Raw genomic sequence first — 27697 nt, 5'->3', positions numbered from 1 at the left:
ACCTGGCCGAGTGCGGGAGCGGAGCCCGGCGCAGGGACAACGTTGTGCGCCTGAGGTCTCCGAGCCGCTCGCCATGGCTAGCCCGCAGCAGCAGCCCCCTTACCTGCACCTGGCCGAGCTGACGGCGTCCCAGTTCCTGGAAATCTGGAAGCACTTTGACGCAGACGGTCAGTAGATCTCTCAACTTCTGCGCCCGTTCGCCCCCAGGGAACCTGCGGTGGAGGGGAAGGGGACAGCGCTGATGTGGGCAGGCGTATGTTTGCCCCAGGGGGTGTTTGGGCCCCAAAGCCTGCTGAGGTCGGGGTCTGGAGTTTGGGAGACACCCGCGCTGCTCAGGTGACAACTGTCAGCAACTTTTCTTCTCTGACATAGACGGCAGAGAGCCCACCAGCTTTTGCAGCCTCATTCTGGGCAAGTGGGAGCTTTCCCAGAGAGGAGGCCTGGGCGGGCAAGGCTCCCCATGACTCCCCCTGCCATCTTATCTTCCCTGCCTTTCTCTTCAAGGTAATGGCCTGCCTTCAGCTGCTGCAGCCACAGGTCTCAAAAGCCCACTCACTTCTTTCTTGGGGTTCTCCTTTTGTTTAATACCAGCTTAGTCCGCCCCCACCCCACACTGTCCTGGAGGTTGGGGCAAGCTGGGGGATACTGAAGGGAAAGCCTGGGCTTCCCCAGACGAATTGGCTGGGAGCGGGAGTGGAGAGTGACCTCGGGGCCCTGAACATCCCTTGGGCTTCCTTTGCCCATTTCCCATCCTCCCTGGGCAAATGGGTCCCCTCCACAGCAGCATTGGGTGTGGTGGGGGCCGGGTTGTGGGACCAGCCTGACATATTCCCTCATGGTGATAGTCCTGGGTGCTTTGGGTGACATCTCTGGGTGGAGGGAGGCACAATCCTAAATGCCTACCAAGACACTGACTCACCCAAAAATCGAGGGCCTGACTGAATGACCTTAGGAGGTGTCTCCCAGGGCTGGCATTCCAAGAGTCTATGATGGTCTGACTCAGGCATAAAGGGAGGCCCCCCTTTAGGAGCTTCTGATATCGCTAGAGACGTTTTCTCCACCCCTCCAAAAAAACTAAGTGATCGATTCCCTTCTCTGAGGTCCTGGCTGGGATGGGCATCCCAAATGTTCAGGCATCTCAGACCACTGGCAGGGTGGTGGCGTCGGGTGTTAATCCTGGGAGTGACAGTGAGGGGGATGGGAACCAGAGGGAGGATCAGGGGTGCCTCCCTTAATTCTTCCCTCCTCCTTTCCTCACCTCCGCAGGGCATGCAGGTAGCTCAACAGAGGCCCTCTGCCCAGAGTGCTTGGAGAGGCAAGGGTTAACGCCCAGTAAAGTTAATGAGTCAAGTTTTGTTCCCTTGGAGCCACCTGAGAAAGCTGGGTTGAGAGCCAGGCAGAGGACCAGGCAGGTAATACCCAGGTTGGGACAGTGATCTGCCTGTGAATTACTGAAGGAGGTGGATAGATTGTTAAATCTGTAAAATGGGGACAAAGAGGGGTTGTACTTCCAATCCCCAGCTTGTGCCATAAAAGTGCCTTGGTGGAAAGGGCTGTAAGGCGCAGCCTCTTAGTATTCCAGATGACGTGCACATTCCCTAAGGATGCTTCTGCCAGTTTATCTGCACCAGAGACTTGCATGATTGAAGGAAAGTTACCAAGTGGCCAAGGTATAACCAGCCTCCTGCCAGATGAGTCAGCTATAATAAACAGAGGACTCCATAGTTTCTACTTCCCCCCATCCTCGTGGGGACAACCAATAGCACTCTCAATAATCATGCAAACCCTTACATTTATCTGAGACCTCAAACTGTTCCAAACACAATCGCACCTTCTGGAGTCCCTGTGAGGCTGCTGGGCAAGGTGCTCCTTGTGCAGATGAGGACAGAGGCACGAGGGGCGAGTTCTCTGAGGCTGTAATATAGCAAGGTAGTAGTGGGGCTGGTTCCTGGCCAGTGTTTATTCCCTGGTTTGGGGACGTGCGTTTGGGTTGGAAGAGGGGTTTTTCCATGACGATAGGTACCAGTTTCCCTCCCACTTGTCCACAGAAGAGCCTCTACCAACCCCAGCCTCGGAGGTGATGAGCCATTCCTTTAATCTCAGAAAGGGGTCCTTTTGTTGGCTGGAGCAAAGCTAAGTTAGCACCAGACGAGGGAGTCCAACAAACACCCGCAAAGCCTCTGGCTCCCTCCTGCTCCCATGTGAAAGGGGAGCTCCGTGCTTGCTTCTTGGTTCCTTGTCTACTAGACACCCCATTGCCCTCTCTGGCCACTGCCTCAAAGAGGCCCCAAGGAGGAGCCCCAGACCTAACAGAGAAAGAAGACAAAGGGGCTCACAGTGCCAGAGATGGCACAGAGGTGATTTAGGAAAATGAGGATACAGCCAAATTGGGGTTCTACTGAAGGATCCAGAATTAGGCCGTGGACTGCCTTGCTCTGTAACTTCCCTACCCAAGCCCTCCCGCACACCCAAAGGCTGCTGGGGAGCTCACCCCTCTCCCCTGAGGCACTCCCTGCCCTATCTGGGCCTCCCCCTTACTAACTCTGGCTTCTGTGTTCATCATGGGGTCTTTTTCCTGCTACAGAGTCCCCCTGCCACTTACAAACTTAAAGAACTCTGGGAGGACTCCCCTTTGCAGCCCTCCAGGTCCCTGGAGCCCAGTTAGGCACAGCCCCTGGGGGAGGGAGCCACTGCCCCACTCCTCCTGGACCCTCTAGGAAACAAAGACAAGGCAACCCTAGGAGAAGCTGGATGCCAAAGCGAGTGGAGATGGGGCGGGGGGCTCTGACCCTAACTCAGCCCGTTCCTAACCAGGAGGAAGCACCATTCCGGTGACTTTGCCCTAAGAGTTAGATTCTTTTCAAAATCCTCATCAGTCTTGTGGAAAAAGGAAGGAGTGGGTGTTTGGAGAGAGAGAAACTGGGACTCAAAGAGGGAAAGTTCTTTTCACAAGATCACACGGCAAAGTTGGGGGGGGCGCACCCAGGAATCCTATCTCCTAGTGCCCTGTTCCATCCCTGGATGCTCCCTCAGCGTGACGCATCTGGGAGGGTTCAGATGTCATCTCTCAAAGGCAGAGGTAGAGAAGACAGTAGCCAAGCCCACGCTCTGACCCACATACCACCTCCATGCTCAGAGTGACCCTTACATGGCCCTCCATGTCTGAGTCCCTGTCCAGTGTAGCCTGGTCACTTCTTTGTCAGGAATGTCCTCACTCTGCAAGATCCAAGCAGCTACGGGATGCCCAGCTCGGAGCCCACACTCGCCTGTCCATGTGGTTCTGATCAGACGGGCCACCAGGTTCCTGTTCCACTGATGACCAGTAGGAATTTCCATGGAGAGCCAAGGTGTGGCTCAAAAGGGAAAAACACCTTAGCCTTGAGAAACCACTGAAATCAAAAGGACAAGATGGGTTCTCTCCCAGAGACCAGCAGACACCTGGATCCAAACAGGGAATGCCACTCACCCCCAGAATCTCTCTGACATAGATATACCCTTACGTGTGCAAAAAGTTAGATGAACAAAGGCATCTATTACCGAATTCTTGGGAATACTAAAAATTTGAAGGGAAATGTGCTTCACCAGGGAGGAGAAAAATGAATTATACCAATCTCTACAGGGGAATATTATGCAACCAAGCAGAGTGAGGTGGAGCTTTTCCATTGACGTGGGAAAATGTCCAAGATGTACTATTAAGATTTTTTGAATGGTAGCAGGACACTTACTGTATGAACGCATTTTCATTATTCACGAAGCGCATATGCTGGAAGATATTTGAAAGATAACACATGTTATAGGGAATAGAAAATGGTGGTTCTCTCTACAGAGGGGATGAGGTAAAAATTAAAAGGCATTTGCTTTAACTAAGTTAATTTCCAGAGTGTTTGAAAATTTTATAAGAGCTTATGTTTCTTGGGTGAATCTGCAAGACAGTAAAGATGCAAAAAGATATATATCTGCAGGTGTGGGAATCTGCCCAGACTTCTGGGCATTTGCCTGCCTCCAGATGGCCCTGGTGACGCGGGGGGTTCTCAAAGCCTCTTGCAGGGAGTGAGTCTTGTTCCCCATCCGTGGGGGCCCCGAGGCCTTTGAAAATTATTGACAGGAAGGCCCTGCCCTGTCTTCCCTCCGCTGTCCTCCTACCCCCGATGGTAATAACAGAAGCGTCCCCCCAAGCCATGCACCGCCAACACCCGTCAGACCCGAGCACCCAGGCAGGCCTCCCAGAGCTTCACAGCCAAGTGTGCCTGCAGGGAGAGGGGAGGAGAGCGAAGCCATAGGGCTTCTCCAAGGTGGAGAGAGGTCTGGGCAGCTTGCACTGGGATACTAAGTGGAGGCTCTTGGAACAGTAAAAAAAAGACTTGCCCAAACACGGTTCCAGAATACCTGGTATATATTAAGTATTTACACAAACACTATAACATGTACAAGGTAGTATTACTGTGCTATTCCTAAAATGATTATAGGACTCCTAAAAACCATCACTTCTTGGCACAAGAAAGTCAGAGGGATCTGGTGTGGGGAGCCGAGGTCAGAGCTGTCTTTTAACCCTGTCCGCCGATCTCTGTGGGGTCTGTGTGTCTCATCTGGGACAGCAAGGGATGGGCTTGGGGGTCGTGATGGCAGGATGTGGGGTTCTTTGGGAGCAGCCTCCTGTCCCACCCAGGGTAAGCCCTAGGAATCAGTCCCTCACTCCGCTTTCACCCCTAAACCCCCAAATGCTTTGCTAACAGTGCCCTTTGGTGTGTCTGCAGCGTGCTGGGTGGCCCTGCGCTGGTGGCCTCTGTGGGCGCCCTGGGCCCCGCAGCATGCCCCTGGGGATGATTGCACCAGCCAGGGAGGCGCTGTGTCTGTGAGGAGCTGGGGCTCCCCAGGGAGGCAGCCCGGGACAAGTTTTCACAAACAAGACAGCTTGAGCCCGCCTCGCCAGGGGCAGCCACCAGCCCAGGGAGCCTGCGTCCCTGCCTGCTCACCATGGTTATTCCCCTCCAGACTTAAGTGGCTGTCCTGGCTGAAGCCCTGAGGGAGGTTTCCAGGGCTAAGAAGACCCTTCAGGGAAATCTCTTCCAACACCTGGAGAGCCCGAATTACTAGAGCGGGTGTGAAGCTCTTCGAAAATAATGCCTCTCCTGGCAGCTCTCCGGGCCCGTGGCGTGCCATGCCCTCCTTGGCGCAGCTGGGCCCATCTGGGCCCTCTGGCCTCGCCTGGCCCTCCCCCCACTCCTCCTGGGCTCTCTGCTGTCCAATCTGCCCTAGCCTTCTGGCCTCCCCCAAGCCTGGGAACCGGCCCAGCGTTCGGCTGCCAGATGTCCACAGGCTCAGAGGACCCAGCCCGGCTCCAGAACCACTGTTCCAGAAGCAGCATGGCCCAGAAACACAGACTAAAAGTCAGATCTGAACATTCTGTTTTTTCAGCCCTGGAAGCCACTCGGAGAAGAGTGTGCAGGAGCGCGCGCGCGTGTGTACGTGTGCGCGCGTGTGTGTACGTGTGCGCGCGTGTGTGTACGTGCGCCCATCTGACCGACAGAGAGGCCACGACAAATGCAGGTGTGGGCGGAGGTAGTCCCCGGCATGAACAGTACACACGCTGTAGGCTGTGACTAATCTCTTTCCCCCTCAAACTCCTCCTCTCCAGCATCCTCACCTGTCTGCTTACCTGGCTGGGTCCTGCGATGAGAGCAGATGAGGTAGGGAGGGGGGCACTCCTTGTAAATGGTGCGCACCCCAGAAAGTAATATTAATATCAGGGCGGAATTGGAGGAAGCCAATTTCTGGCCCCAGCGGGTGGGGTTTGACTGTCCTGAAGGGTGCTCAGGCTTCGAGGGTAGAGGGCTATTTGCCTTTCCATAAATCTGAACTCCGGATAGACAACCAGGTGGCTTGGTCTCAGGAACACTTTCTTAATGAGCAAGTCTGAAACTTGGCATCTCCTGTCCTGGATTTCTCTAACCTGTGCCTCGGGGCAACACGGACTGATGGGTGCTGCTGAGGCTAGGCCCATAGTTCTCAAACTTGAATGTGTAGGAGGCCTTGTGAAAACACAAATTTCGGGGTCTCACTCCCAGCGCTTCTGCCTCAGGAGTTCTTGGGTAAGGTCTGGGATTCTGCACTTCTAACAAGCTCCCAGGTAATTCCAATGCTGTTGTTCCACAGACCCCACTTGCAACAGCAAGCCCTTATCCTCCAGACCTGCTAAATTAGACTCTCCACTTTAATAAGATCCCCAGGTAATTCTTGCATCCCTTAACACTTGAGACTCACCATAAAAAGGTCCTTAACCCCGACTGCACGTTAGAATCACCAAGAGAGCTTTGAAAACAGGCCCACAAGAAGTCCCCACCCCATCAATTAAATCAGAAGCTTTAGGGGCGAGGCCCAGACAATGGTATTGTTTTAAAAGCTTCCCAGGTGACTCTAATAGACAGCCTGGCCTGAAAACCAGTACTCTCTACAATGAGCTGAGGAGTTTAAAGCCATGGACTGGTTCAGAGGACAGAGGTTAAAAAATGATGCTTTCCATTCATGTGAGATTTTACATTTTCCAGAATGCTCTCACAACAATACCTTGTGTGACTCTCACAACAGCTCTATAAAGCAGAAAGGGCATAAACAGTTATACCCATTTTAGAGATCAAGAAATGGAGGCTCAGAGAGATTGACTTGCTCGACGTCACATGGACACAGAGCTGGTGGCAGAATTATACCTCTTACTCAGGTTTCTCTTACCTGTTCAACTCTTAGAAAAATCTGTACACACGAATCTCAGTGAGAAACAAGTAGGCCTCTTTCCAACGGGGGGCAGAGCATCCTTTGGTCAAGGCTTTCCAGGTGTCTGTGATCAGCTTAATTGTAAAGAAGTGTTGTCTCACTTTCTTTTTTTTTAAGATTTTTTTGGGTATCCGAGAGAGAGAGAGAGAGAGAGAGAGAGAGAGCGCGTATGCGCGCAGGCACGAGGGGTGGGGGAGGAGCAGAGGGAGAGGGATAAGGAGACTTCCCACTGAGCAGGAAGAAGGAGCTAGACAAGGTGCTCGATCGGAGGACCCTGAGATCCTGACCTGAGCCAAAATCAGACACTCAGCTGAGCCACCCAGGCGCCCCCAAGTACTGTTGTCTCAGTTTCAACTGGGGGAAACTGAGGCACAGTGGTGGTAAAGAATAGTAGCAAGAGTACAATAAAGGAAGATGCAGGGCCCCTGACTCCCACCCAGCCCCCTCTTCCTAATGTTCTCAGGATGTGGTTTGATAGGAAGGTAAGGAGTGGCGGTTGCTATGGTAACCACATTCTTATCAATGCCCGTCCACAGATTTGCTTGGTGGCCAGTCACCCCAAAGCCCTGATACAAGGGTCTAGAAAAAGCAATCCATATGTCTTGTGCTGAAGTCTGCCCTGGAAGGATGTAGGTCAACCCATCCTCCACCCCGGACGGGGATAGCAGCTGCCTGTGGGGGTGGATGGGGGTTGCCCTGAGGGAGACCAAGTGGCAAAGGCCTTTCTCCCCAGTGAGGAGGTTGCCCCTTCTGGGCCCTGCAGCCCCTGCCTCCCTATCCGATCTCTGCCCCTCTCCCTCCGCCTTCAGCTGGTAGATCCTGGTAGTTCTTGTTTGGCTGCTTTGCCCCACTAGACCATGAATGCTCCTGGGGAATAAGCCCATATCTAGGACTTGTCTATAGCTCCCTGACCACCGGGGACAAAGTCAAACTGTTGTTTACTTGCAACAGTATAGGTTTGTTGAATTGAGCCACCTTTTCTCTCTTTGTTGGGGGCACGGAGAGGAAGTGGTGGTGGGATTCCTAGAAGGTTGCTCAGGCTGTGCAAGGTGGGTTCGGGGAGGGGACCTCTACCGTGGCACTCTCCTGGCTCCTCCCCGCTGCCTCCGCTGTTATTCTTCCCTTTCTCTTCCTCTGCCCAGTAGCTGGGGCTTCTCAGAGAGGCCTTCCCTGCCCTCCCCATCAAGTAGCCCTGGCAGCCCGTCTCCGTTCTGTTACATCATCTTTCCTTTTCCTTGCTGTTTGTCTGCCCCTGCCCCATCCCCACCCCATTAGAACATAAGCCCCATCCTGGCAGACCCCGTCTAGCTCACTTTTACACACCTGGTGCCTAGCACACAGCAGGCACAAAGTGGGTGCTCAAGAAATATTGAATGAATGAATGAATGAGTGAATGAATGAATAAAACCTAGATCAGGAATTAGGATACTCCAGTTCTGGTCCTGCCTTGCTGTGTGTCCCTGAACAGATTGCTTACCTTCTCTGTGCCTCAAGTTTCTTTGTCACAAGAAGAGGATTCTATTCTGCCCTGTTATGATCCTGTGTGTCTGGAAGGAGTGTGACAACTTGGAAGACGGGAGCTCGATCTTGCACATTGTCATACCCCCCCACCATGGCAACCTACACAGGGCCTTACACATAGTGAGGTTTCAAATTATCTCCTGAAGCAAAGAAAGAAGCAAATATGCTTTGAAAAATTAAAAGTGTTGTATCCTGATGTTCACAAGTGTCCATGTCTCCTGCTGGGCAAGGCCCTGGCTGACTGGTTCTGGAGGTTATTAAACCACCATAAAACCTTTCCAGAACAAGAATAAACATAAGTACATTTATTCTTTGTAAGTTTCAGAGAAACCTCAAGGAAAAAGTGGGTCCCACAGGTCTGTACTTTTCTTACTTTTTTTTTTTTAAGATTTTATTTATTTGACAGAGAGACAGAGACAGCGAGAGAGGGAACACAAGCAGGGAGAGTGGGAGAGGGAGAAGCAGGCTTCCTGCTGAGCAGGGAGCCCGACGCGGGCCCCAATCCCAGGACCCTGGGACCATGACCTGAGCCGAAGGCAGACGCTTAACAACTGAGCCACCCAGTTGCCCCTGTACTTTTCTTCTTCCCATTCATATTGCTCAATGGGACATGGCTCAGCGCTGGCCGCACCTGCTTTGGCCTCTTCCTGCACCCCAAATCTCCTCGGCCTAAAGCAAGTGGCCCAAGATCAAGGTGTTCCCCAGCCTGGGCAGCTGGCAGAAACACCAGCCGTGGTGGTAATGACCACTGGCATTTTGGAGGCTTACTGTGGGCCAGCACGTTCCATGTGTTTTTACCCCCATGGGGGTCTTCACTGCCAAACGTAGGAGGAAGGCACCGTCATTATCCGTTTTATAGGTGAGGAAACAGGTCTGGAGAGGTGGCATCCCAGAGCAAACCAGTGAGTAATAGAGGCAGAACAAGAAGTGGGTGTGGGTACTTATGCAAGAAGTGTGGGTAACCTGCCCGCACCCCCCTCCATAGCAGGGCCGGCTCTCAGGATGGTGAGGCGTGCCGGTCAGAGCTGAAACCCATCCTTCCAGATCACTGCAGAGACTGATGAGGAAGAGAAAAAGTACTTGTTCCTTCAACTCGGAGGCATCAGCAGCTAGACTGCCTTTTGCCTAGAAAACCCTTGGCCTTGCCTCTCACGCCCCCTCTCCAGCCGGCCTCATGGGCCATTAGACACACGCTTGTGAAATTCCAACTGTCCCAAGAACGATGACCACTCTATGCCAGGGGAAAAAAGGGAGCTCAAGTCCCCTTCCCCCACCCCCTAAATACAATCACATCTTTTCCCTGCAGACAAAACTACATCATTTATCTCCCGGGATCCTCCATGCATGTTTATTGTAGCATCTTCTCCACTAGGGGGCGCCTCCACGGTTATTTATTGGGAATTGAAAATTCTCAGGGGATGCCAGCAGGAGAGAGGGTGGGAAGAACCCCCACCCCCACCCCACCCCATCCCACCCCCAAGGGCCAGGATAAATACTCCTTTTTTATTTTCTTTGTTTCGTTTGAAATTCCATCTGCCCTTGAAGAAAGCTACCAGGTGACTGACTATTCTTTATAGGAACCTTGCTCAATCGTTTTACATCAGATTTGAAACTTTAGGCCAGTGGTTTCCTAACTTGCTGCACATGGAAATCACCTGGGGAGCTTTACAAAAAAAAAATCATGATGCTTACTTCACACCCCAAACCAATTACATCAGCATGTCTGGGGGTGGGAGCCAGACATCCATTTTTTTTTTTAACGATCCCAGGAGATTGCAGTTTGGGGGAGTGTGGGGAGCACTGTCTTCAGCCTGTCTGATTTCCCACCCAGAAATGCCTCCTCTCGATCACAGCAGGGACTAGTGACCTTGGCCATGGGCTCAGCTCACCCAGTCTCTAGGCCTTCTGGGTTCAAGACTTGAGAACCTAAAGGGCCTCTCACCACTTATGTGCTCTTCAAAGTCAGGCGCTGACCTTGGGGCCCGGTCCTGATCTTTGCACTTTTCACCCCGACTCGTTCCATCTTTTCCTCAGATTCTGGTCACTGAACTGGAATAAGAGCCACATTGACAGTCCCCTCATAATGGGGGGCTTGGTGGGCTCTACACACAAGTGTCAAAACTCACTTTGCAGCTGACACGGGTTAAATGACTTTTCCAAAGTCCTACAGGTGGTGAGTGAGCAGAACAGGGTTTTACTCTGTGTCCACAAACCTCACGGCCTCCTCTCTTCATGGCCCTGCAGCGGATCGCCTCCCCTCTGCATAATCCTGGTGACCGACGCTCTCGGGTGGCCCCAGCCCAAAGGACAGACACTCCGCCTTTCTTTCTTTTCTAGCTCCCCAGAGCTGCTGTAACAAAGTACCACCAACCGGGTGGCTTAAAACAACAGAGGTTTTTTTCTCTTACCGTTCTGGAGGCTGGAAGTCCAAAACTAAGGTGTGGGCAGCATGCTTCCTTCTGGAGGCTCTCGGGGACAGTCCTTCCGTGCCTCTCTCCGAGCTCCTAGTGGTTGCCAGCGAAGCATGGCACTCCTTAGCTTGGAGATACATCACTCCAGTCTTGGTCCCTGTCTTTACATAGTCTTCTTCCCTGTGTGTCTCTCTGTGTCTCCACATGGCCTTCCTATAAGGACACAAGTCATTGGATTAGGGTCTACCCTAATCTACCATGGCCTCATCTTAACTAATTATAATTACCCTATTTCCAAGTGAGGTCACATTCTGAGATTCTAGGTGGGCATGGGTTTGGGGGGGTGAGGGGGTCACTCTTCAACTCAGTATACCCTCCCACTCCAGAGACCCAAATTCTGTCTCGGGCCTCATTCACTCCTGTGACCAGGGCCTGCCACCCGCTGACAAGCCCAGATGCTGATGACCTGTTGTCGCCTGGTGGATTCTCACTCCTGCTGCTTGCCCAGCCAGTTGCAGACAGTTCGGCTCGGCCCACTTCTACCAGCTTGGCCCAGATGCCGTCCCTCCCAGCGTTCTCTGACTACTGAAAGTATACCTCAAAGACACACGGTTACTAATCTTGCAGCTGTACAGTTGAGAGCAGGATCTGCGTCCCTAACGCTGCACGGTCCGAGGCCAACCCAGACACCTGCTTGTTGACCAGGGAGGAGTTCTCCATGAAGCCCCTGACTTCCCCATCCCCTCACCAACCCCCCATCAGTCTTACTATTCAGCTCTGAGGTCAATTGCTTTTTTTTTTTTTTTCTTTGCTTTCTTCACAGGAAATGGGTACATTGAAGGTAAAGAGCTAGAAAACTTTTTCCAAGAGCTGGAGAAGGCAAGAAAAGGCTCTGGCATGGTAAGCCCAGTACTCTGTCCCATTGTTTGATTTTTCTATCATCCTGATGGCGGCTTTGGTCAGCATTGTCTGTCCCCAAGTTATGCATCTCCTAAGCGAGCCTGACATCTCTGGTCTTGACCTTCCAAGTTTTTCTTTTATTTGTAAGGATTTTTTCAGTTGGAATAATCCCTTAAAAAGAGAACCTTCCTGCAATATCTTTGGATGTCTGGGATTGAGGGGTGTTCATGAATGGATACCAGGGGTTACTGAACCCTCCCAAAACTGCAAAGCTTTGTGTCTGTGTATATGTGTATAAAAGCTTTTTTTTTTTTTTTTTTTTTTGCCCTAAGGAATAGTCCAGAGCCTATCTAAGATTCTCAGGGGGGGTCCTGACTCAATTGTATGCCTCAGGGGTTTGAAGTGTCTTTATTCTAGACTGAAGTTTTTCAGCCTCGGCACTACTGACAGGGCTGGATAATTCTTCGTCATGGGGGGGCTGTCCTGTGCATTGTAGGATACATAACAGCATCACTGGGACTCCCCATGAGATGCCAGGAGCATCCCCTCCAAGTTGTGACAATCAAAAATGTCTCGAGAAATCACCAAATGTCCCCTGTGGGGGGCACAGAATAATCCCCACCAGAGAACTACTGTTCTAGACTAACAGAATCTGGAATCCTCAGCAAGGACCTAGATGAACACAGGATTGCTCCAAACCAGCATCTGAACCACATAGTACGGACTGGCCTCATTTGTGGTGGTGTCAGACTGCCTTTCTCAGCCTGCCTAAAGCGACTCCAAATCACGTCCCTGCCCCTTCATGGCAGGGTCACTGTGGGGCCTGTAGTCATGAGCTGGCACTATTAAATTCACTAAAGCCTTGGGAGGACTGTCTGAAATACTGAAAAGCTGAGGTAATTGGAGCTAGTTTATTGGGATTCCCACGTCTAGTTCTCAAAGATACACAGTCAGACCCATTACCACCCCCAGCTCCCGCTGGTCCTTTGGGGGTCTCCCCACTCTCCCCAGCTGCATGTCTTGCTAGCCAGTCTGCTGCTTCTTTGCAAGTCTTCATGGGGCAGTTTGGGAGATGAGTCACAAATCCACCGGTAAGCTCCTGGTCCAGAGCCCAGCAGAGTGCCCCAGCGAGGGGAGGTCCGTCCATGGGCTTAGGCGATGGTGATGATTCATGGGTTTGTTTATCAACTCCTCCCCTATGACCCCTCATTACTCGGATAAAGAAGCCTGCATCGGGGCGCCTGGGTGGCTCAGTTGTTGGGCGTCTGCCTTTGGCTCAGGTCGTGATCCCAGGGTCCTGGGATCGAGCCCCACATCGGGCTCCCTGCTCCGCGGGAAGCCTGCTTCTCCCTCTCCTGCTCCCGCTGCTTGTGTTCCCTCTCTCGCTGTGTCAAGTAAAAACTTAAATTAAAAAAAAAAAAAAAAAAGAAGCCTGCATCACAGAAAACCCAGGCTTCAAAACTGATTCTGGGATCCTGGGGTAGGCAGAGGAATGGGTTTTGATGAAGTGCTTCTAGTCTGAAATCTTAGTCACTCCCTTCCTCAGATGGCTTCAGGGGTGACTCTCAAGTCTGTCAACAACCATCTCAACTGACACCATCCGGGACTGGTGTTCAGAGCAGCTGTTATAGGGCAGAAGGAATATTGGCCTTGGAAGCAGGCACCACGAGTTCCAATTCTAGCTACACCAGCTGGTCACCTCGGGAGAAGACCCTTCACTTCAGCCTGCATTGAAGTGTAGAAGGGACAGGCGACTCACCTCACTGGGGCTGCTGTGAAAGCTAAACCGGCTGACCCCATCTGTGATAGGGGCCTAGGAACATTCTGTGCAGACTTGTAAATGTAAGGCAATAAATACTGATGAATAAATCGTGGCAAATTAAAGCCGGTTCCCAGGTAGAAAGCAGTAGAAGGGTATACAGAAAAGACTAACCAGAATGGGTAGAACTCTCCTGGGCCCAATCCGAGGAAGCCCCCAACCCACCCAGAAGTCATCAGAGAAGTCAAGAAGAGGCCTCAGCTGCTCAAGCAGAGTGACCATTGGTGAGGGATGAGGAAGAGCCCATTAATGCACAGAATTATTCAGCAGCACCCAAAACAGGCTAAGATTGGAGAATTTTGGAGAGCCTTATATTTAAGGTAGGCAGTGATGGGCTAAAGGAGATTTTGAAGTTGTCTGTCTTTGGAGTAGTCACAATAATCTAAAGGATAATTGAAATTACCCCTCAGCTTTATGAAGACTTTCTCCTCACCTTCCTCCTGGCATAAAATCAGGGTGAAAAATGTCATGAATTGCCTTTAGACCTGAGAGAAGAAAATGTGCGATTTACCTTGCTCTAGGGTAGTGCTGGTATATTCCTTGTGGAATAAGTTGGCTTGTATGAGAAGTTGCCTTGGTAAAATGTTGGGGCCTCAGTTCTCAAATCTGAGTGATGGGAATAAGTCCTCGTCCTTCTGATACAGCTGTGGTTTAATCCTGTCTCAAAGGCAGAGGGCATGTTTGATTGTATGAATTGCATGGGGGTGGGGTATATGTCCTCATGTGACCAAGCCTCAAAGGAGAGATCACTTGGGCTTGGAGGGATCTTGGGAAGGAGAAGAGTGCAGCCCTGACCACTCAGAGCATTGGCCCGGCCTGGTTCCGTGCCTGCAGATTTGGGGCACAGAATAATTCGCGCCACTACCACACCAAGCAGGTGAGAGATCCGTGGTTCCCATGGGGCCCGGAGGCCCAGTCAGCCCCCCTCTGTCTTTCCTCAGATGTCAAAGAGTGACAACTTTGGGGAGAAGATGAAGGAGTTCATGCAGAAGTATGACAAGAACTCGGACGGCAAAATCGAAATGGCTGAGGTGAGTCCTACCGTCCTGGCTAAGAGCTACTCCGCCAAGCACAGGTGTCCTTCTGGGCCTCTAAATGGGGGGTGGTCTGGAAGCCCCCACGCCACCTCCAGCACTTAGGCTGACCAATGAGAACAGGCGGGACTTTTTCTGTGCCTCACGAGGAAAGAAGCAACAAACATTGGCCTAAGACAGGTCTAAGACGTGCTCTCACGGTCCCAGCAGCTACTGCAAATGGGTGAGGATCCCAGCTTAGGAGAGGAAGGAGCACGACAGCTGGAGAACAAGAGAGTTCGTGCCCCGCCGAAAGGCATCCGAAGGCAACAGTTTTAATTACTTAATTAATTTTTAAACATCTAATTTACATATATAGCACATATCATTGCTAAAACAGAAATAGAGGCATATTAAAAATTTAAAGAGTGTATTTGAGCAAAAATTGATTGAATGGGGCAGTGCCAAACCAGAGGTGGCTAGGAACACTCCACCAGCAGTAGCTGGGGAAAGATTCTCATAGAGAAGAGGGGGGAGCAGAGCAAGGAAATTATTTGATTGGCTAGAGCTTAAGTGGCTGCATTATTTGGGAGCACCTGGTCGGCTGTTCGGTTTCAGTTTGGGTTTGCTCACAGAGGCTACTAAGGCATTAAGCCCACCTCCATTTAATGGCTTCCTTGTTTAATTAAACAACTTATGTACACACACACACACACACACACACACACACACACACACACACACAGTACATAGGCATGTGTGTGCCCGCCTAACCAAACGCCTGTGGCCATCAGTTTGTGATGTGTGGTCCAGGGCTCAGACATAATGGTGGCAGCACAGGGATGAGGGCATAGCTCCTCCCAGGGTGGATTGGGTGGGATGCTGCCTCAGGGCAGTGCCCCGGAAGCAGAGACTGAGAGAGAGACCAACCAGAGTTGGTCTCACCTTGGGGCAAGGGATGGGGTGGTCCTTTGTACCCCCAGTTCAGTCAGTCGTAGGATACAGGCTGCCCCCTCCAGGTCAGGGAGGTGGCGGGGCTGGGGCAGCGGTGGTTTGTTGGAGGGCAGCTCTGCTGCAGGGGGCAGCTCTGAGCCATTAGCAGGTGTCCTTCATGGCGTGAGGGATGGCCCACCAGTCTAGCTAAGGGGGGACCTGGGAAGAGCACCAAGAGCATAGATGTCTAAGCTGCAAGTCTCAGAAAATCCTGACTCAAATGGGCTTAAACCAGGGGTCACCAGACTCTTTTCTGGAAAGATCCAGATGATGGTAAATGTTTTAGGATTTGGAGGCCATATAGTTTCTGTCACAATTCTTTCAACTCTGCCACTGCGACACAAAAGCAGCCATAGACAGTATGTAAATGAATGGGCATGGCCGCGTCCCAAGACAAGTTCATTTACAGAAACAGGCATTGGGCCAGATTTGGCTCATGGCCCATTGTTTACCTACTCCTGGCTTAAACCATGAGAGGCTCCTAATGAGACGAGCCATGGGAAGGGTTGGCTCCAGATGAAGGAGGCCAGGCCCCCAGCCCTGCTTCTCCGCAGCTCTCTGCCCCCCAAAATAGCTTCATCCTCAGGCTGGGCTACTGCTTCAGCCATCACATCCGGATGCACCCATGTTCAGATGCAGGAAGGATCCATCTCATTTGGCCCGTCCTTGGGAGCAAGGAAACCTTTCCCAGGAGTACTTTTAGCAGACCTCCCCTCACATCTCATTGGCCAGAACTAGGTCACATGCCTGCTCATAAGCCAATCCCTGGCAAGGGAAACAGGATTGGCACATTTAGCTGACTCAGACCTATCAGGATTTGCCTGTGACCAAGGAAGCTGGGAGCAAAGTATGTCCGGGACAGCCAGCCGTGTTTGCTGAACTAGGGTATTTTTGCATTGTCTAAAAAATCAGATTTGTTGAGGGATAATTTACGTACAATAAGCTGCATTGATTGGAAGAGCCAAGTTCTGGGAGTTTAGACGTTGTGCACAGCCATGTAATTACCACCGCGATCAAGTACAGCATTTCCATCGCCGTTAAAAATCCCAAGCAACCACCGATCTCAGATTAGTTTGCATTTTTTAGAATTTTATATAGATGGAATCATCTATTAAGTATTCTTTTGAAGACGGGATACTTGCATTTTTTAAAGTGGCACCACTGTCTGTCCCTCAGGCTGCTCACACCTAAGATGTGGGGCGACCCAGATACACTTCTCAGAACATCCTTCTTCCCTTTTGAAGGGCTGTTCTCAGGAAGAAAAGCAAAATGCAGCTCCCACGCTACCTCGCCGCTGGCCATTCACCATCCTCCCTCCAGGAAAGTCTGCTCTGCTCCCTGGCAGGCCCTCTAACGTCTCTGTCACTCTCTGGCCCCCACAGCTGGCGCAGATCCTGCCAACGGAGGAGAACTTCCTTCTGTGCTTTAGGCAGCACGTGGGCTCCAGCACCGAGTTTATGGAGGTGAGGCCAAGGCACTGCCTTTCTCCCATGTTCAGAGCCAGGCCCACCCCAATGCCTGGGAGTGGTCCCCTGGGCGATGCTAAACCCCTTAGAACCCCACGACTCAGAGCATGGTCCCTGGACCAATGCCATCAGCATCACCATCACCTGAGTGCGTGTGAGAAACGCAGAGTCCCTGACCCACGCAGAAATCTACATTTCAGCAAGATCCCCAAATGATATGTGCACGTCAAAGCGTGCAGGATACAGTGAGAAGTAAATGTGGGCAAGTACATTTGGCAGATGCCATGTACACACTTACCTCCCCTTTGGGAATTGGTCATGGACATTTGCATCTTACAGTCTCTGAGAAATCCTGCAGTGAAGAGATCTGTTTCACGTCATTTGGCTTCCAGATCTCACGTACTGTGTTCTCAATAACATTAGTGTCCCTTGAAGTCAGGGCTCCAAGGAGCATGTGTGGGGAGCATGGATTTATGTGCCATCCCAAAGCTGAAAAAGCTCGGGCGGGGGGATTCCAGTTTGCAGTATCTTCCAGTTCTGATTCTTAACTGTGGTCTACACCTCAGTGCCCCCCTTTAAAATAGATCTGTGCAACAGACATTCTTTGAAATCCTCAAGTGAAATAGACCATCCAAACTCACGTATTTTTTTTAGTAATATTCAACCGATAGATGAAACCATGTGAAATCACTAATATTTGACCATTTTTGATTTATAAAAATTGGAAATTCCATATGACTCAACCAAATACATGACTAATCCTGATACCCAGCAAAGTACCAATTATTTCTTGGTATTTTTCTGGACTCTGCACCCTCGCTGTTCAATATATGTTTCCCTCGGAGGGAAACTTAACCGATACCCCCCACACACTGTCTGCTCTGATAATCACTGGCCTTCAACTTGACTTGAGTTGCCATTCCTCATGTTAAATCCATGTCCAGACACCGGTAATCCCCTCTCCGTGATTTACTGCCTAAAACTAATAGAGAGTTAGCCCAGAAACCCACATGGCATGGAGTTCCCTACATGGGTAGAAAGTTGGTTAGAAAGAACTGATTCTCAGGGCAGAAAAGTCATTTTTTAAGCGGCAGCTTGCCTAAGCATCAGATATGGATTTAATTTTATGGTGCTTTAAAGGATTTTCTCCAGGCTTTTCAAGATGGCAAGATTCCATAAGCTGGTCATTGACATTCTGGATTCTGTTCTTAGTCCTTCTCTTGCCTGTCTTGCGGGGGTGGCAGGGGGTGTGAGGAAGGTCTGCATCTCCTTGTCAGAGTACTGCTTTTGTGAGAGTCGATTTTTCTGTCTGTAGAAAAGGGAGCGTTATGCCTGATGGCTCCCTCCCTGATGGGCAGGGAGGCAGCCAAAAATTGGCCTCTATCCCACCTCTGATCTGGAAAATGGGGATGACAATAGTTTGCGGTGGGGGGGGGGGGGCTGGAAATGCTTAAAGAGAAGCAAAAAATACCTTTCTCTGTCTCTGTCCCCCTCTCTCAAAGTCATTAGTGGTTTCTCTCTGTGTCGTTGACATGATTCCATATTCTTATCTGTCTTTATCCTTTCATCTACAGTATAACTGCTGAGCCAACACCCCCAACCGAGTTTCCCGAGACCCCACCATCCCACAGCACCACCCCCCTGGGGTGGGCCATTTGTTCCATTTTTATCAGCTGGAAACATGAATTGGTCCCTGTGCCTCCCTGAAAGGCTAGCTCCGTCCCACTGCTAAGCACAACATTGTAATTTCTAATTTTAGCGATGCCTCGGGATTTCTTTGAGATTTCACAAAGCCCAGGTCCCTTGAACTCTTTTCCTTGAATGGGAAGAGAATGACCCACTGATGGAGAAGCACAAAGTGCTGGCGGGAAGAGAAGTGAGCAGGGAGTGTCTGGGGGGTGGGGGCGGGGCCAGGGAGGAAGGGAGGTCAGACCCGCTGGGAGGATCTCTCCCAAAAGAAAAGCAAAAAGCAAAGCGATGCTTTGCTCTGAGTGGACTGGGGTCCCTTCAGGTTACCCTCCTTTTTTAAAAAAAAAGATTTTATTTGTCAGAGAGAGAGAGAGAGGGAACACAAGCAGGGGGTGCGGTAGAGGGAGAGAGAGAAGCAGACTCCCCGCTGAGCATGGAGCCCAATGCAGGACTCGATCCCAAGACCCTGGGATCATGACCTGAGCCAAAGGCAGATGCTCAACCAACTGAGGCACCCAGGCACACCCAGGTTACCCTCCTTTTAGGCAACTTAGGGGGTATCTGCCTTTTTTCCCAGTCAAGACTCAGATGAACTAAATTCTAAGGCACTAAGTACATGCAGTTCATTGGTGAAGTCATATTTGTAAATCTGCACATATTAGTACTTTCTCAAGGGCAGGTTTTCCGGGCACAGGAAGGAATATTTGGATGGAACCAATGCATTTTTCCCCCAGAGAAAAGACAGTCCCCTGATCAAATACCATTTATCCAAGTTGTCTATGGTATACATCTACCCTTTTGCTGGGATTTGCTCATGTCTCATAACTTTTTAAAAAATCAGGATCCAAAAAAAAAAAAAAGTACTACCAAATTTCCTGAGCCACCACAATCCCATGAGAATTACATGGCCTTGCTTGCTGGTACGGAAAAAAGATCCTCGGATATCTATAAACTCAGCCTCCAGACAATAAAAGGGAGACATGACATGGAGAAAGGAGGGGACACAGGGAATCCAAGTTTGGCAAAATAATTAGTGCTTGCTGATTCTCAGTAAACCAGGCATCACCCATGTGCAGTGTGCACTTCGGAGCTGAGGGACAAGAGAGGAAAAGTCAATGGAAGAAGCCTTGAAAGGCACCAACATAGATCAAAGATCTGCGGAAATGGGGCCCTTTGGATTGAGCAGGGAGAGGGGTGGTTTCCTTAATAGAGAAAGCGACGCTTTTTATCACAAAGATGCGGAGTCGCCCTGGGATAGCCTAAACAAGCTGACAACACTACCAATTCTGCTCCCCTTCAGACGTGGATGCCGTGTGCACCATGATGGAGGAATGGACGAGGGAGTACAGTGACGAGGAACCAAAGCCTATGTCTGCCCCTTCCAGAAGGTTCTTACCCTTGGCCCTGGCCCTACTCAGAGAATGAGAAACTTCCAGAGCAGTAAAAGAACATGCTGTATACCCACAGCAAAAATCGGATCTACCAGATCCTAGTGCTAGAAGTTGCTTGGCTAGCACCTTAGAAAACCATAACCCTGTCCAAAAAAAGAAAAGAAAACCATAACCCTAGTTACAAAATGATCCAAAAAGAGACCCAGGCCAGTTAGAGTAGGGAGACATCATCCCAGCAGTTTTTTTTTTCCTTCTCTGTGTGACCTGGGCCAAGACACTTGCCCCCATTTCTTCATCTGTGACATGGAAAGGACTGGGCTAGACCATCTCCATGTCCCCATCCCCCGGTAATATTCTTGAACATCAAGACCCAACCTGGTCCATTAAAGGGAATTGGAAGGAGGCCTATAGGTGTTGACGGGTCTTTGCAAATAGGTTGGCGTTCCCATTGCAGGCTTGGCGGAAGTATGACACAGACAGAAGTGGCTACATTGAAGCCAACGAGCTCAAGGTAGGATGGGCTTTGGGGAGGGTATGGAAGGCACAGAGAATGGGACTGAGGCCAGAGCGGTGGTAGGTTTAAGGAACCCGGGGAGGGAGGAGACGTTGGGTGAGGAACATGGGTTTATGGTCTGCTCAGGAACACTTAAGCCCAGCTCCGAATCGGTGGACATGTTCAGGACGGCCATGTGAATGAGTAACATGGAGCTGCAGGGCCAGGGAGTTGGACCGGACTACACTCCTTCGCCCATCAGTGCCCAGGACAGGCACCTTCAAGGCGATTCCAGCAGATTGGCCTCCTGGCCTGTACATCATCCCCACCATTCCTCTGGAACTAGGGATCCCCAGGCACTGCTTAGCCCTGTGTCCTGGGCTCTCTGAGGTGCCAGAGCCAGTTTCCACCACCTCTCTTAGGGGCTGAAGTTGTATCCAGGAGCTACCTCCAGGCCTTCATGGTCATTCCCCAAGCATTAGGGATTAGGGAATTAGGAGGGATGTAAGTCATACAAATGGTAGACCTCGGAAAACAATGTTGACTGAATGAAGGAACAAGTACAAGGGAGGGGCTGACTGAGTCAGGAGCTCTGAAGAGACCTTTTGTGTTCTAGGGATTTCTGTCTGACCTGCTGAAGAAGGCGAACCGGCCATATGATGAACCCAAGCTGCAAGAATACACCCAAACCATAGTGAGTGGGCAAAAGTGTCCCTCCCCTCTCCAGAGGCACAGGACTGGGGCCCCAAGCCAGCGGGATTCTGGGTCTCCAGCGTCTTTTGTTGGCTGAGTCTTCAGGCCCCGGTGAGGTGACTCCCAGTGGCAGCTGACAAAAGGGATGCTGGGTCTCTGGCCCCACACCCCCTCTGTCTGAGATCCTCACTGAGCTAAGAGAGACTGGGAGCATCTGTTTCCATGACAACCTCCCCAGCTCTGGGAGAGGATGGGCTTGGAGAGGGTGGGCCTTTGCTGCTGGCCAGCCATGCTTCTGGGGCCCTCGCCCCGAGAAAGGGAGAGACGATCAGGGACCCATTTAGACCATGCTGGTCTCTGGCCTCCCGGTGACCTCAGAGGGGGCAGAGCACACCCACCCATCTCCCTTCCTCTTCAGTACAAGGGGATGGCAGGTCAGGGTCCCCCAGGAGAGGTCAAAGCAAATCACCCAGGCACCTCTGTCTGTCCCCAACAGCTACGGATGTTCGACTTGAACGGGGATGGCAAGCTGGGCCTCTCGGAGATGTCCCGGTAAGTGCCTGAGCCCACCCCAGGGTCACTTTTCCCAGGACCTCTGCAGACCGTTCCTGCCACCCTCCCTGGCTCGAAGACCAGTCGGTGGGGGGAAAGTGACAGGTCAGGTGTCATGAAGCTCAAGACCAAGCTAGAGAGAGTGTCAGCACCTCAGTGTGTCCGCCTCCCTCCTTGTAGAACTTGCCACAAGTTCCTCCGTGCTCAGAGACGGTTTCCAGAATTGCGGGTGCCGCCTCCACACCCCGCCACGTCCCCGTTTTCCTGGCCTCTGCCCTGTCTCCTAAGCTCTGCTCTAACACTTCCTTTCCAGACTCTTGCCTGTACAGGAAAACTTCCTGCTTAAATTTCAGGTAAAAGAGCCTCTGCTTTTCTTCACTTCCTCCCTTCCCTCATCCCGACGCACTTCACTCTGCCACCCTCCTGGTCCGCCCTCCAGCACACAGGTGCGCACACGTGCGTGCACGCGCTCGCTCACACACACGCAGGCACACGTGCTCGCTCACTTGTACACGCGTGCATACACGCACACATACATGTGCACGCACAGACACACGCACACGCATGCACAGGCACACGCGCACACCCAGGCTTTTGCTTCTCTAATACCTCGGGCCTTACAGGGCATGAAGCTGACCTCAGAGGAGTTCAATGCGATCTTCACATTTTACGACAAGGTAAGAGGGAGGACAGCGTGGGAGGGAAAAGCAGGGGCCCCATCAGCAGGGGAGCCCCCAGCCACATGGCTCCGCTTTGTCCTTCGGAGTAAGGAGGAGCTCAGTACTGCTCCCTCACCGCCAGCTCATAATTTCACATCGGAGCCAAGTGTTTTGCTAGGAAGTTGGGAGGGAGAGGACCCCCTTACCGCCCGTCACCCCTTCCTTTGCTGCCCCGACCTGTGTGACTCCAATAGTCTCCCTTATAACCAAAGCATGGGGGGTAAGCTTTAAATAGCCCCATGTTCATCCTGACATCTTAGGGAGTTAGCTAAATGCTTCTGGAACCTCATTTATATTTTCAATGCAAATGAAAAATACCGGGACGCACATTTGCCCTGAAGTGTCCCGTTCCTGCCTCGGCTGGGGAAGTCAGCAGTTAGGTGTTATTTTAACACCACACGGTGTGAACACCTTCTGCACAGAGTAGAGGGAAGGTCAGACTCTGCAGGCTCCCTGGGATGAGTTGGGGGAATCGGGAGGCCAGGTCAGGGGTGATGGGGCCTGATTCTAGAGCTCTGTGCTGCCCCTGCTCCCCACCACCAGGACGGCAGCGGCTACATCGATGAGAATGAGCTGGATGCCCTCCTGAAGGACCTGTATGAGAAAAACAAGAAGGTAAGCAACTGAGTCCCGAGGCCTAGGGAGGTGGCCCTGGGGCAGGAGAGAGGCTCCTGAGGGAGGGGGGAAAGGAACATGGGGTGCATTTTGCTCTCCTCTGATCACCCATAACTAGGCAGCACAGTTTGGGGGCTGTTGTTTTGTTTCTGGTTGGATGCTTGGTTGATGTTTCTTTTAATTGCAGTAAAATACACTTAGCACAAAGTTGACCATCTTAACCATTTTTTGAGTGTACACTTCAGCAGTATTCAATACATCCCCGTTGTTGTGCAGCCATCACCACCACGACGTCCAGAACACTCTTCCTCTTGCAAAACCGAAACTCTTCGTCCAGTAAACAACCACCACTCTCCATTCCCCCGGCCCCCGGCCCCCAGCCGCTCTAGGCACCTCCGAAACGGCAGCATCCAGGGCTTGTCTTTCTGTGACGGGCCTACCTCGCTGAGCATAATGCCCTCCGGGTTCACCCATGTTGTAGCAATGCCGACATCCTTCCTTTTTAAGGCCGAGTAATATTCCAGTGTTCGTGTCCACCACCTTTTATCTGTTCATCCCTCAACAGCTCCTCGGGGGTGTTCCCCCTGTTGGCTCTCTGGAGTGATACGACGATGAGGCACTGAGAGCCTGACCGCCACCAGAAAAGACTTTTCCCACAAGGAGAGATTTGGGAGAACCTCCGAAACTAATAATATGTTATATGTTAATTAACTGAATTTAAATTTTTTTTTTAAAAAGGAGAGATTTGGGAAAGAAGGGGCCGGTGGGGGGTGAAGATCTTTCTCTCTGCCTCTCCCCCCAGCCTGTGCATGCATGCTCTCTCCCTCTCTCTCTCTCAAATGAACACATAAAATCTTAAAAAAAAATAAAATAAAAAATAAATGCAGGGTCTGGAGGTGGGCAAGAGGCTAAGATGAGCCATGGAAGCATTTGTTCCCCTCAAAGAAAAGGCAAAAGACAGAGAACCGAACTATTACTTTCCCTGGTTGGCGTTGCTTCCAGGATAGACTGCAGGCATGGGCGGGCTCATCAGGAGGCCAGGGTCGGGGGGGCCGGGGTCGGGGGCGGCAGGGGGACCAGGAGCCCACTGCTGTCTTTGCAGCCGCCTTCCTTCACCTCCTGGAAAATGCCTTTCTCTGAGCAAATGGTTTTGCTGTTTTCTTTAATGAGATGATGAACACTCCATACTTCCTCGCATTGTCTAACCACCTTGGCTGCCAGGCACAAGCTAAATTTACTGCTCAGTTTCAGGGGAAAAAATTCACTGCAGCCTCTGAGTCTGTCTCCCCTTCCAGCTGCTTGCTTTCTGACCACTTCATCTTTGTCCTGAATATCATTCTTCATTTCTTTCATCCCGCATTTATTTTTTTTGTTACGTACAAGTACTTTTTGACAGAGGCAGAAAATAAATTACAAGTAAGCACATACTTCTTAGGAAGAAGGTCTTCACCAGGTATCTGAATTCAGCAGACTCTTTCCTGGCACCAAACTCTAGGAGAAAATTATTTATGCGCCCTTAATGTGTCCAAGGAGTGTTGGGCATCTTAGTGGAAAATATCTTTAACTGTAATTGTATTAACAAGGTATCATTATTTTCCATATGGCCCTGCTCAACACCTGAGGTTGTTCGACCCTGAAGGCAAGCATTAAATCTTGGGAGTGACCTGAATTTTCTGCTCATCACCTAACTAGGCTCTTTCTTTTTTTTTTTTTAAAGATTTTATTTATTTGTGAGAGAGAGACAAAGAGAGCACAAGCGGGGCGGTGGCGGGGGGGACGGGCAGAGGGAGAAGCAGACTCCCTGATGAGCTAGGAGCCTGACATTGGGCTCGATCCCAGAACCCCCGGGATCATGACCTGAGCTGAAGGCAGAGGCTTAACCCAACTGAGCCACGCAGGCGCCCCTAGGTTCTTTCCTAATTACCACGAAATACAACTCCTGTGGCCACACAGGTTCACTCGAGATGTGGAAACAAAAACAGTCAGGTGTTGGGGTTAGGAAGCAACTCGGAAGGGTGGAGAACAAGGATATTAATAGAGTTGTTTACCTGGGAGTCTTCCACCTGTACCAAGCTCAGGATGTAGCCGCGGGGGATGGAGAGCCTGAACCAGGAGAGGGAGCCAGGGGACTGGGACAGCAGCACCCGTGCTGGGAAGCGAGCGGCCGTTTTTTGTGAACCCCCATGGCAGATGCACATGCCGTTTGGATGGTGCGAGGTCTGTGATACGGATTCTGAGCAGATTCATGTTTGAGGCTCCTGAGGGACAGGCTGGTGAGATCAAACCTTAATATTTCTCACCACTCCTGAGGCCACTGCAGCTCAGTAAAGCCTTCCTCAGCTTCAAGCAGAACTTCTAGACATAGAAAGTGAGCAGCCCTCTCCCTTCATGCTGCTAAGATTCTTGATTCCACATTGAGTCGGGGCGGGTGGTTCTCCAGCTCTGGGTTGATATATGGGGTCCCCTCCTTGGCTCTTAATTTGAATGGTAGATAGTATTACAACTAGGTGATATTTCCAGGGACTTCCCAACTTCAGGGAAGATGCTCCCCAAAGCTAGCGACGCTCACATAGTGCTTCCAGGGTGTGTGGTGGCACAAAACCCGGCATCAGTAACATGAGGGGATGTCCTGAGACACAGTAAAGGACTGACCTCTGAGCACCAAAAAGAGAGGTGACTGAGGGCAGGTGAGCCAGGCAAAGAATTAGATAGACTTCGGGACTCAGGAAACTAAGGATATTTGTGGCTGTAGAGTTGGTCCAGTCCTTTAACAAATACCATAGTTTTTATGCTTCAGTTTTTTCATTAGCTGAAAGGAGATAAAGACCATCACCCTGAAAGGGGTGGTGGAAGGAAGGGAGGGAGGAAGGGAGGAAGGGAGGAAGGAAGGAAGGAAGATCTGCCAACAATTTCAAGAAGAGAGGAGGGAAGGAACGGGGGAGGGAGGGAGTGTGTGAGCAAGGGAGAGAGGAAGGGAGACAAAAAGATAGTATAAGTGATGGATGGCTTTGCTGTATTTCAGACCTATTGGTTATTTGTATCCAAATCAATTATTGTAAAGCATGTATTCAACACAAGGCATATTAGGTACTGATGTTCTGTTTAATGTTGGCCTCCATTTTACATGAGACAGTGGCCATATGTCTGTGGGTCACCTGTCCTCATGGCCTCTGAAGGGCCACAGAAGCCAGTGAACAATAAGTAGGCAGGCGAGCCTTGCTGCTGGGGAGGCAGGAGTTAGGATTCCTTCTTTAAATGGGTGAAGTTGAGGAAAGTATGGTTCTTGGGGTGGGCAGGCAAGACCAGGGAGCTTCCCCTGTGTTCTCTTCCTCACCTGCAAGGACCCATGAGGAGTACGGGAGGCCCAGGGAGCCGGGGACTTGATACAAGTCATGCAGAGATAGGGACTAGCCGATTTTGGAGGGCACGCTGTGTCAGGGGCTGTGCTAGGCATTGTTCGAGTTCATCCCCTCAGCTAACCATCCTAACACCTCAGTGAGGCAGACCTTGTTAATGTACCCATTTTACAGATGAGGCAGCTGAGCTGAAAGAAAAGATGAATACTTTCCCCAAAGCAATGCAGCCAGTAAGAGAGGGTTTAATGCAGGGCTTTCTGACTCCAAGCCCATGGTTGCTGGGATGGGGAGAAGAGAAAGGTTCTGGCAGATGTGTTTGTGAATGAGCAGATGGGAGGCTCCGCTGGAGCCATCCAGTGAGGGGCTCTTACTCTCCCTGTGTCTCCTAGGAAATGAATATCCAACAGCTCACCACCTACAGAAAGAGCGTCATGTCCTTGGCTGAAGCGGGGAAGCTCTACCGCAAGGACCTGGAGATTGTCCTCTGCAGCGAGCCCCCCATGTAAAGGGGGGCCAGGGGCTGTTTCTCCGCCTCCCCCAAACCCTGCCCCCGCTGCCCTGCCCCTTCTCCCCGGACCCCGAGATCGTGAGCGCTCCTCCTCCGCCCCCGCCACCTGCACACACCAGCCTGCAGAGCAGGAAAGGAGAGATGGAGGGTGGGTTGCTGACGGGCCTCCGGGAGCCTCCTCCAACCTCCCCGGACCTGACCCGACCCGGCATGCTGCTCTGCCCGCAGCAGGGTACCACCCGTGTGGGCGGTGGGCGGGGCATGGGCGGGGCTTCCCTGCCCCCCTTCGCTGTGATGCATGAGCTCCTCCGCTATATGATCTAGGCTTCTCTGTCCCACCAAGCCGACTCTTCCCTCCCACTCCCCTCCCCTCTCCCCCGTTCCACCCCCACCTCGCTAATGGCATAGCTGTCTTCTCAGAGCCCCTGTTCGTGGAGGGTGCCCGCCCTTTGTCTTCTGGACCCAGCGTGCTCCTTTGCTCTGTGGGTTCCTTGTCTCCTTGTTTACCAAAGAAGCGTTTACAGACAATAAAGTGGAAACGTTCTGCGTGGAAGCTCACCCAGTTCTGGTCAAGTGGTCGACTTCTCTCTGCAGTTAGCAGCTCTTCTTGACAAGGAGCCTATTCTTTGGGTGGGGGGTGGGCGATGGGACCACCCAACTGGGGAGTAACCACGAAAAGCAGAGATGTAGGACCCCAGTACTCTCGGCTTTCCCTCGCCATTCCCGGCCTGTCTCCATCAGCCTGTCCTTTCTTTACTCCATGTTCGTTTCTCCACCTCCGAGATAATGA

At 51.4% G+C, this 27697-nt stretch overlaps 1 protein-coding gene across 1 annotated transcript; it reads left to right on the top strand.

The window, feature by feature from the left end:
• On the top strand, window positions 1–27483 carry CALB2 (calbindin 2). Its single transcript, XM_032424314.1, has 11 exons — window positions 1–167; window positions 11524–11600; window positions 14361–14450; window positions 16808–16888; window positions 20426–20482; window positions 21081–21158; window positions 21654–21709; window positions 22023–22062; window positions 22333–22386; window positions 22972–23043; window positions 26789–27483. Exons 1-11 carry the CDS (start codon window positions 74–76, stop codon window positions 26903–26905), a joined length of 816 nt encoding a protein of 271 aa, XP_032280205.1. The 5' UTR covers window positions 1–73; the 3' UTR covers window positions 26906–27483.
• Window positions 27484–27697: the final 214 nt, after the last annotated feature.

Source organism: Phoca vitulina, unplaced genomic scaffold (genome assembly GCF_004348235.1).
Source record: "Phoca vitulina isolate PV1807 unplaced genomic scaffold, GSC_HSeal_1.0 scaffold30, whole genome shotgun sequence".
NCBI classification, from domain to species: domain Eukaryota; kingdom Metazoa; phylum Chordata; class Mammalia; order Carnivora; family Phocidae; genus Phoca; species Phoca vitulina.
Note: the sequence above shows the minus strand (reverse complement) of the source record. Positions and strands in the feature narration are given on the sequence as shown.

Bases quoted from the DNA above. Each gene is read 5' to 3' on its own strand.
- CALB2 (XM_032424314.1), top strand. From the start codon at position 74: ATGGCTAGCCCGCAGCAGCAGCCCCCTTACCTGCACCTGGCCGAGCTG. The intron at 21,710-22,022 runs GTAAGTGCCTGA...CTTCCTTTCCAG, and splicing joins GGCCTCTCGGAGATGTCCCG to ACTCTTGCCTGTACAGGAAA. The intron at 22,387-22,971 runs GTAAGAGGGAGG...CCCCACCACCAG, and splicing joins TCTTCACATTTTACGACAAG to GACGGCAGCGGCTACATCGA.